We start from the raw sequence: 10,403 nt of genomic DNA, 5'->3' as shown, positions 1-10,403 counted from the left end.
GCTAAATTAGAAGCAAGAAACAATAAAGCAATATCAGCGACACCAAGGGAGGGTAGCACAGGCTACTACTACTTGAAACACTGGGTGGTCGTTACTAACCGACTATCAAATCTGAATCGACACAAGGAACTGGCGTTGCCAGATGGGGATTATTTTACCATATTGAAAACCTATGAGGTTGATCAGCCGAAATAATAACCTTAGCGTTAGAGCGTCGGGATATGCAGGGTGCCAAGAATAATTTATGGTTAGTGTGTGTGTGTGTGTGTGTGTGTGTGTGTGTGTGTATCTCTCTCTCTCTCTCTCTATATATATATATATATATATATATATATATATATATATATATATATATATATATATATATATATATATATATATATATATATATATATATATATATATATATATATATATATATATATATATATATATATATATATATATATATACATATATAAAATGTGTGGTGTATGGGGGATGGATGGTAAAGAGAGCGCGATATTGCCCGCTTATTATGGGTCGTACAGCAACGCGCCCTCGACGTTGTCTCGACCATGCGTGCGACGTCGAGCGGCTAGAGGAGGGGGTCGCCCATAGTCGCCAGGCCCTGCGTTCATCGCGATCCGTCGCAACGGGTTTTGTTTTCAAAATTGGGCTCCTCTGCGTACAGTCGTGCGCATTCACGCACGTTTCACCTCGACGTCCCCTCGCCTGTCGCCCTCGTGTGCGTATAGGCGAGCGACCCTCCCTCGCCATGTTGCTGTGAGTTGAGACAGAGGCAAACTAGCAGAGACAATGGCGATGCTCCCACGATTTCGTGCATTTTCAAAATCGCCAACCGTCGCAGAGCGAAATCGCAGATGTGTGATCCCAGCATAAGGCCCCTGTATATGGAAAAATCTGTGCGAAGGAGAACTGGCGGAGACGATACAGAACGCCCAACCTCGAGGAAACTGATTTAGTAAGAGAGAAGATATGAAGTTTCTAGTTTAGATTTTAGGTTAAAAATAGACCAAGGATGTTTAGTGTAGAATGTGACAGCTGAGTGTTATCGAAGAATAGGGGATAGGTGTTTTGAATACTGCGTGGAGTTGATAGGTAGATAAATTGAGTTTTTGATGCGTTGAAGGGCACCAGGTTCCTTCTGCCCAAATCAGCAATGATAACAGGGTCTGATGTTCAGCGTTCTGCAGCCTCCAGTCTGGAGTCTTGTAATTCCTGTTGGGAGGGTCTTCTGTTGAAAGAAGTTGAATAATGCAAAGTAGAGTCACCAGCGAACGTGTGAATTTGCCAGTTTGTTGTGGGAAGATAACTGATGTATAATAGGAAGAGAGTGGGAGATAGGACAGAGCCCTGTGGGACACCACTGTTGATAGGTTTTTGGGAAGAACAAAGACCGTCTACCACAGCAGAGATAGAACGGCCGGAAAGAAAACTGGAGATAAAGGTTCAGAGAGAAGGATAGAATCCGTAGTAGGGTAGTTTAGAAAGCAAAGAGTTGTGCTAGATTATCGAAAGCTTTCGATAGCGCAACTGAGAAAGTTCCACAGAAACGACTAAAAAAGGATGACCAGGAGTCAGTTAAGACAGCAAGAAGATCGCCAGTAAATCGCCCCCTGCGGAATCCATAGTGGCGATCAGATAGAATATCAGAGGAGTATAGTTGCTTATGAATCTTCCGGTATAGGATTGATTCGAAAGTTTTAGAAAGACATGAAAGTAAAGCTATAGGACGGTAGTTTGAGCGACTGGAGCGACCACCCTTCTTAGGCACAGGCTGTATGTAGGCATACTTCAGGCAGGAAGGAAAGGTAGATGTTGAAAGGCAGAGACGAATGAGTTTGATCAGGCAGGGTGTCAGCACGGAAGCACAGTTTATAAGAACAATAAGAGCCACTCCATTAGGCCCATAAGCCCTCTGATGAATGAGGCCAGAGAGGGCATAGAAAGCATCATTCTTAAGAATCTTAGTAACAGGCATAGTGGAGTCAGAGGGGGGATGAGTAGGAGGATTATGTCCAGAATAGTACAGATACTTATACTGCTACTACAACCACTACTCCTACCACTACTACTACTACTACTACTACTACTACTACGACTATTATTATTATTATTATTATTATTATTATTATTATTATTATTATTACCTCCGCCAACGAAGTTGGAGGTAGTTATACTTTCGGTCCGGTCGGTATGTTTATTTATTTGTTTGTTTGTTTGTTTGTTTGTTCGTGAGCAGTATCCTGTGCATAATTTTGCGGATATTTCAACCAATTTTTCAGGGAAGCTTCGTGTCCATCCAGAATAGAACCCATTAATTTTTTTTTTATGTCAAAGGTCAAAGGTCAAGGTCAAGGTCGCTTAAAACGTCATTTTGGCCATAACTTTGGTTCTCTTCATCGTAGCGACTTCAGACTTGGTTCATATTTTAGCTCATGGAAAGACGCACCTTGCATGGCCTTGACCTAGACCTTTAACCTTGACCTCGAAAAGTTCACTCAAGGTCAAAGTTTCCAGAAAAATAGAATTTCATCAAATTTCGAAACAAATGCTTCCATGTGATGCACTTTGCATGGCCTCATGTCAAAGGTCAAAGTTCAAGGTCAAGGTCGCACAACACGTCAGATTCACATATTTTAGGCCATAACTTCGGTTCTCTTAAACGTAGACACTTCAGACTTGGTTCATATTTTAGCTCATGGAAAGACGCACCTTGAATCTTTGACCTTTGACCTTGACCTCGAAAAGTTCGCCCAAGGTCAAAGTTTCCAAAAAATAGAATTTCATCAAATTTCGAAACAGATGCTGCCATATGATGCACCTTGCATGGTCTTGACCTTAACCTTCGACCTTGACCTCGAAAAGTTCGCCCAAGGTCAAAGTTTTAAAAAAAATGGACAAGGTTCCTGTATATGGATAGCAACTGTGCGGGGGAGAAGAACTGGCGGAGACGATACAGAACGCCCAACCTCGAAGAAGCTTATTTAGTAAGAGAGGAGATGTGAAGTTTCCAATTAAGATTTTGAGTTAAGGATAGACCGAGGATATTTAGTGTTGAAGAAGGTGACAGCTGGGTGTTGTCGAAGAATAAGGGATAAGTGTTTGGAAGATTGTGTCGAGTTGATAGGTGGAGAAATTCAGTTTTTGAGGTATTGAAGGACACAAGATTCCTTCTACCTCAGGTCTGGTTAAGCGTTATGCAGCCTCCAGCCTGGAGTCAAGTAATTCCTGTTGAGAGGGTCTTCTGTTGAAAGAAGTTGAATAATGCAGAGTGGAGTCATCAGCGTTTAAGTGGATAGGAAAGTTTGTTATATAAAAAGGATCATTGATGAATAATAGGATGAGAGTGGGTGATAGAACAGAGCCTTGTGGAACACCACTGTTGATAGGTTTAGGAGAAGAACAGTGACCGTCTACCACCTCAGAGATAGAACGGCCGGAGAGGAAACTGGAAATAAAGGAACAGAGAGAGGGATAGAATCCGAAAGAGGGCAGTTTTGAAAGCAAAGACTTGTGCCAGACTATCGAAGGCTTTCGATATGTCTAGCGCAACTGAGAAAGTTTCACCGAAACGGCTAAGAGAGGATGACCAAGAGTCAGTTAAGAAAGCAAGAAGATCACCAGTAGAACGCCCCTTGCGGAACCCATACTGGCGATCAGATAGAAGGTTAGAAGTGGAAAGGTGCTTTTGAATCTTCCGGTTAAGGATTGATTCAAAAGCTTTATATAGACAGGAAAGTAAAGCTATAGGGCGGTAGTTTGAGGGATTGGAACAGTCACCCTTCTTAGGCACAGGCTGTACGAAGGCGTACTTCCAGCAGGAAGGAAAGGTAGATGTTGATAGGCAGAGACGAAAGAGTTTGACCAGGCAGGGTGTCAGCACAGAAGCACAGTTTTTAAGGACAATAGAAGGCACTCCATCAGGTCCATAAGCCTTCTGAGAGTTGAGGCCAGAGAGGGCATAGAAGACATCATTCTTAAGAATCTTAATAACAGGCATGAAAGAGTCAGAGGGGGATAAGTAGGAGGAATATGCCTAGAATCGTCCAGAGTCAAGTTGTTACAGAAAGTTTGAGAGAAGAGTTCAGCCTTAGAGATAGATGAGACGGCAGTGCTGCCGTCAGGGTTAAGGAGAGTAGGGAAAAAGGAAGAAGTGAAATTGGAGGAGATATTTTTGGCTAGATGTCAGACGTCTCTTTGAGAACTAGAGAAAGCAAGGTGTTGACATTTTCTATGGATGAAGGAGTTTTGGGTAAGTCGGAGAATAGATTTGGCACGATTCCGGGCGGAAATGTACAGATCATGGTTAGTGGGAGTTCGAAGGTTCTGGTATCTTTTGTGAGCTGCCTCTCTATCTTTGATAGCACGAGAACAAGCGTGATTAAACCAAGGCTTTTTAGCATGAGGAGTAGAGAAAGTACGTGTTATGTATGCCTCAGTTCCAGAGACAATCACCTCTGTGATGCGCTGGGCACACACAGAGGGGTATCTCTCCTGGAAGCAGTAATCATTCCACGGGAAATAGGAAAAGTACATCCTCAGGTCGTCCCACCGAGCTGAAGCAAAATGCCAGAAGCATCGCCTCTTCGGTGGGTCCAGAGGATGTACAGGAGCGATAGGACAGGATACAGAAATAAGGTTGTGATCGGAGGAGCCCAATGGAGAGAACAGTTTGACAGAGTAAGTAGAAGGGTTAGAGGTAAGGAAGAGGTCTAGAATGTTTGGTCTGTCTCCAAGACGGTCGGGAATATGTGAAGAGTGCTGAACCAACTGCTCTAGGTCGTTGAGGAGAGCAAAGTTGTAGGCTTGTTCACCAGGCTGGTCAGTGAAAGAGGATGAAAGCCAAAGCTGGTGGTGAACATTGAAATCTCCCAGGATGGAGATTTCGGCAAAGGGACAGTGAGTCAAGATGTGCTCCACTTTAGAGTTCAAATACTCAAAGAATTTTACATAGTTAGTAGAGTTAGGTGAGAGATAAACAACACAGATGTATTTAGTAAGAGAATGACAATGAAGTCTTAGCCAAATGGTGGAAAATTCAGAAGAGTCAAGGTCGTGGGCACGAGAGCAAGTGATGTCGTTGTGCACGTAGACGCAACATCCAGCTTTGGATTGAAATTTAGGATAGAGATAGTAGGAGGGAACAGAGTAGAGACTGCTGTCAGTAGCCTCAGAAACCTGTGTTTCGGTGAGGAAGAGAAGGTGAGGTTTAGAGGAAGAGAGATGGTGTTCCACAGAATGAAAATTAGAACGAAGACCGCGAATGTTGCAGAAATTGAGCAGAAAAAGGCTCGAGGATTTATCAAGACACCTCAGGTCGGCAGCCAGAAGGGGAGTCTTATAATGTAATTCTTATAATATAATAAGACATGTTACCCATAGCCGACATATGAGAGGAGAGATGTGTTTCGGGGCAGTGTGGCGGAGCGGCGAGGAGGAGGACCCAGGGGAGCCACCGCAATAACGATTTAGCTAGGTTTTTGCAAATTGACATTACAATGGCCATATCAGCTGATTAATTAAGAAACCAGTTAAATATATCGGTTTATCATTCAGATAAATTTGGAGGGATGCTGCTGGTATCATAGTACTAGTGAAAATAAAAATAATAGTACTACTACTAATAATAAGAACAATAAAAAGAAAAAATACGAAAAACTAAAATGATAATGATTATAATAATAAGAATAAGAATATTATAACAATATTTAAAGTAATTATTATCATGTTGTTCATGATGATAATAAAAATAATGATAATAATAATAATAATAATAATAATAATAATAATAATAATAATAATAATAATAATAATAAAAATAATAGTAAACTGGGTGCGTTCGCCATGCTTACACAAGGCATCTTTAGCAACCATCATTGTGGAAAAATTTGATGAATTCCAGCAAAAATTATCTAAAGAAATATTAGTTGTGAAAGATGAAGTTGAAACTCGGGCACACAGTGTGAAAGAGAAGTTGGGCGAGGTGGCGGATGTGCTTTGCGCTAACAAGACAGAGTCGGCTGGCGCCAGCTGGGCTGACGTAGCAAAACGGAGGAGGAAGAAGCATCTGCTTGTCGTGAAGTCCTCTGATCAAGATAAAAAGGCTACTGAGATGGAAAATGAAATTTCCCAGGCATTACAAGGCATTCAGATTACTGATTCAAGATTCACGAATGGAGGTAACATTGTTATGAACTTTGATGATGAGAATATAAAAAAATGAAGCAGCTCAGAAATTAGATAATGTAGACCAAGTTAGCACAAAAAGTCTGGGAAAATTAAGGCCAAAGATCATGATCTGCAATGGGCATAAGGAGGAGACTGGGGACAAGATAATTGAGATATTGTTAAACAGGAATGAGCTCCTACACTCGATTCCAGGAGTTGAGGGGAAAATTGAGATTTTCAATAAGCCTGCTGCACTATATTTTTAAATGTGACCCAACTGTTAGAGAGCTGATCCACAAGCATTATGACAAGATAAAACTAGAATTGGGAGTGTATACTGTGAGAGAGATATTTTTTTTTCTTATGATTTAGAAACAAAGTATAAATATTACCTGCAAGAAGGTTTAATGCTGAACGGATCTTCTTCAGCACGAAAGAGGTCCATGTCTTGGTCACTGTTTAGGCGGTAGGTTCCCTTTACGAAGTAGGTAAGGTTAGCGTTCTCCCCCTCGTCATCGTCCAGTGCAGTGAATACATATCCAATGTCCTGGTCCTTCGGTGTCGAGAAAAAAATAATGATGCAAAAAGAGGAAGAGTTTATTTTCTTTTCGGTTTTCATCATTATTCTTATCATCATTATCGTTTTAAACAGCGTCATCACTAAAGTCATAAAAAATAACACTACACCACATGTAACGACAAGAACAATAGTAAATACAACTAGTTGCTAGAATCAACACTGGCTTTATTATGTTTTATACTAGACAAATCATCTTTTTCTCTGACCGTTCTCATTGGTTGGGCCGTTTCATTAGATTCAAAAATAATTATGAGCCTACTTTTCTACCACATCCGTATACAGCACCTTTTTCTTCATTGACTTTCCTCCCGGTTTTGTATTTTTTCTGGTCCTCTGCAAGTCCCTGCCTATGTTGCTTGAGAATTTCAATGAGATCGACTTTTATCCTTTTCTTGAATTTCCTTCCTATTTTTATGCGCCTGATTTCCTTCATGCACTGCTCCTGAACCATGAACTGTTCCTCACTTTTTTTTTTTTTTTCAATCAATGTTTTCTAGCTTCAGCTGCTTTATTTCAGACATAGCACTTTTATTCATTGCCTTCAACTGACAAATTTCTTCTAATACAGTTTGTCTCTTTAATTTTGGCAACGTTCTCCTGCAGAGCGTCCAACATTCTCCGTAGGCCTCTGATACTATTAATTAATTTTTATTATTATTATTATTATTATTATTATTATTATTATTATTATTATTATTATTATTATTATTATAAATGACGGTGGCAAGAGCTACACCGAATGAATTTGTAATTATAGCACCAGATGCTGGTTAACTCTTGCATTAGGGGTTTGGACAATATTGGGATGAGCTATAGAGTAGAAAGTCGTGTGCAGCGGGGCCGCGGGAGGAGGGGAGGCATGCAGTTAGCAAGTTCAGAAGTGCAGTCAGCATGAAAATATCGATAGAAGATAGAAAGAGAGGCAACATGGCGGCGGAATTTAAGTGGTAGAAGACTGTCAGTATGAGGAAGGGAGTTGATGAAAGGAAGAGCCTTTGACTACTTTGTCCAAGAGAGCTGTGTGAGTGGAGGCCCCCCCCCACACACACATGTGATGCATACTCCATACGAGGAGAAAACAGGAGAAAACATTGACCAACTTTTTTTTTTTCAATAGTAGAAGTGATATTCTCCGAGGGCAGACTATTCCAGAGCCTACATACTGCAGGAAAGAAAAATCTAGAAAATTGTGATGTGTGGCATCGGCCAATTTTAAACGCCATTTAGTTAAAGGAAGAAAAGCTCCTAGTAACTCGGGTTGGTTGACAAAAGTTTGGCAATATCCAAATTCAAATCAGATAGAAAAAAAATTGAATTAAAAGCGACCAAGCCGTTTCAAATGCAACTCAGCAGCAGAGTTCCAGACAGCAGAGCAGTACTTAAAATGGGGTAAATAAAAGAGGATGAACAATTTCAAAAAATGTTATTATCCTCATAAATCTTCTTAGATTTGCGGAGAATACCCAGTTTTTATGAAAGTAAGCAGGACATTTTTCTCAAGCGTAGGTCAAAAGTAAGTTTTGAGTCCAGAATAACTCCCATAAGCTTGATATGATCAACAGAGGCGGTGGCTAAGTGGTTAGCGTGTGGGCCCCACTTTCCTATCGTCCGCCGCTACCACTTGTTATTTTTCAGTCACCGCCGAGTGGATACAGACTACCCACATGCTGTCCTGAAGACCACTTAATAACCTGGATCGTAGAAGAACTGTTGAAGTGAATCAAGAATGAGCTCCTGCAGTATTTGCATGAGACAAAAAAAGATGGCACCACTATAAACATTTCCCTGCGCCACAACGGGATGGGGCCAACCATCAGGCCCTACCAAGAGAGTTCTCCATTAACAAGTAAATTAGGATGTTGGGGGAAAGGAGTTCTAGAAAGGATCACAATTTATTCTTTTGTTTTGCTTGGATTCAGTTTCATGCGCCATTGAGAGCACCAAGACTGAATATTATTCAAATCATCAGTCACATTATCAGCAACCACTTCTCCCATTAAAGGAGATGGAACAACACCATAAAGGGAAGTACCGTCTGTATACGCCAACGTCTTGTTATTGATACCAGACCACATATCACTTGTATACAGTATAAACAGCAAAGGACCCAGGACACTACCTTGAGGAACTCCAGAATAAACACGAAAATATGGGCTAAAACTACCGTCAACAGAAACACGCTGCTGTCTGTCAGATAAAAAATCAGTTTAGGGGAGGCGGTGGTTGAATGAATAGCGTGACGGCGCCGCGTTCAAGACGACGCGAGTTCAATCCCCGCCCGGTGCCACCAAGCTGGGATTTTTCAGCCGCCGCCGAGTAGCTTAAAACTACCCACATAGTGTCCAGAAGACCACCTATCAACCCCGACTCTAGATTCTAGGATTAAAGATGAGCTCTGGGAGGGCAGCATGAGCCAATGCAAGATGGCGCCACTATTAACAGTCGCCCGCGCCAGAAAGGGCTGGGCCGACCATCAGGCCCCACCGGGAAGAAGCCTTGGGCCGACCATCAGGATCCACCGGGAAGAAGCCTACCGGCGCAATAGGCCACGACGTAAAAAAAAAAAAAAATAAATAAATAAAAAAAATAAAAAAAATACTTAAAACTACCACCAATGCCAAAAGACTGGAGTTTAGAATTCAAACCTTTGATATTCAGAGTGTCAAAAACTGGACTAAAATCCAAGAAAAAACAGTCTAGATTCATTGCCCAAGTACAAAGAAGATTGAATTTCGTTAACTTGCATAAGTAATGCATCACTAGTGCTAAGTCTTTTTCTAAAACCAAACTGCGCATCAAAGAAACGATTTTCAATAAGCATTAAGACGCTTGACCAGTAAACGTTTATTTTTTTTTTTTTAGATAAAACAGGAGAAACAGTAACGGGTCTGTAGTCACTAGGTGAAGGAGAGGAGGAGGATCTTTTGGGTATAGGGGTAATATTACCCGAGCGCCAGCACACCGGAAATGATCCCTGACGAATTAAAATACAGAAAATAACAGCTAGTTTGGCGGCTGGTTGACTACCAAGTTCTTTTAAAGGCAAAGGAAACAGACTATTAGGGTCTGTTCCCCCATATGCATCCAAATCCGATAAAAGGTACCTTATTTCAGAGGACCTGAATACAACAGAATTGAGACTTGGTAAAGGATGACAATTCAGAGGCAACTGAATTATCCGCAAGATCTTCCAGGTGAGCTAAGCTACTCCCTTCAGCCTGTATTACAAATTCCTGTCAGTGGAGTCAAATCATTCAAATTCATTATCTTTACTATTGTGCTTTGGGGTCAGACTGTAAACACGTCCCTGGGACACATTTAATTTTGATGAGACAGGACCCCAGCTTACTGCACCCCACCTCCCATTTACACAATACTGGGAATCGGTTCTTTTTAAAAAGTGGCGGTGTTGTTGATTAACTCGTGGAACTGAGGGGCGTACTATTGTTGTTATTGTTGTTGTCTTGTGTGTGTGTGTGTGTGTGTGTGTGTGTGTGTGTGTGTGTGTGTGTGTGTGTGTGTGTGTGTGTGTGAATTAATTTGTTTATGGTACTTTTTTTCTATAATGTAACATTTGTAAATAATGTCTGAAGCTTACAAAAGGTCCGAGACTATTGGTGTAATACATTTCAATTATACATAAACTCAC

The 10,403-nt window shown here is 41.1% G+C and overlaps 1 protein-coding gene across 1 annotated transcript in view; it reads right to left on the bottom strand.

Annotated features, from left to right (window-relative positions):
- Nucleotides 1-830: 830 nt before the first annotated feature.
- The window catches only part of LOC126997319 (protocadherin Fat 4-like), a 71,896-nt gene continuing 62,323 nt past the window's right edge, over nucleotides 831-10,403 (bottom strand). The window contains exons 9-10 of the mRNA XM_050858342.1: nucleotides 6,567-6,727; nucleotides 831-1,221 (exon numbers count right to left, since the gene is read on the bottom strand). Of these exons, the coding sequence (XP_050714299.1) occupies nucleotides 1,026-1,221; nucleotides 6,567-6,727 (357 nt within the window). The 3' untranslated portion in view covers nucleotides 831-1,025. The remainder of the gene's footprint in view (nucleotides 1,222-6,566; nucleotides 6,728-10,403) is intronic.

Source organism: Eriocheir sinensis, chromosome 12 (genome assembly GCF_024679095.1).
Source record: "Eriocheir sinensis breed Jianghai 21 chromosome 12, ASM2467909v1, whole genome shotgun sequence".
Lineage (NCBI taxonomy): Eukaryota > Metazoa > Arthropoda > Malacostraca > Decapoda > Varunidae > Eriocheir > Eriocheir sinensis.
Note: the sequence above shows the minus strand (reverse complement) of the source record. Positions and strands in the feature narration are given on the sequence as shown.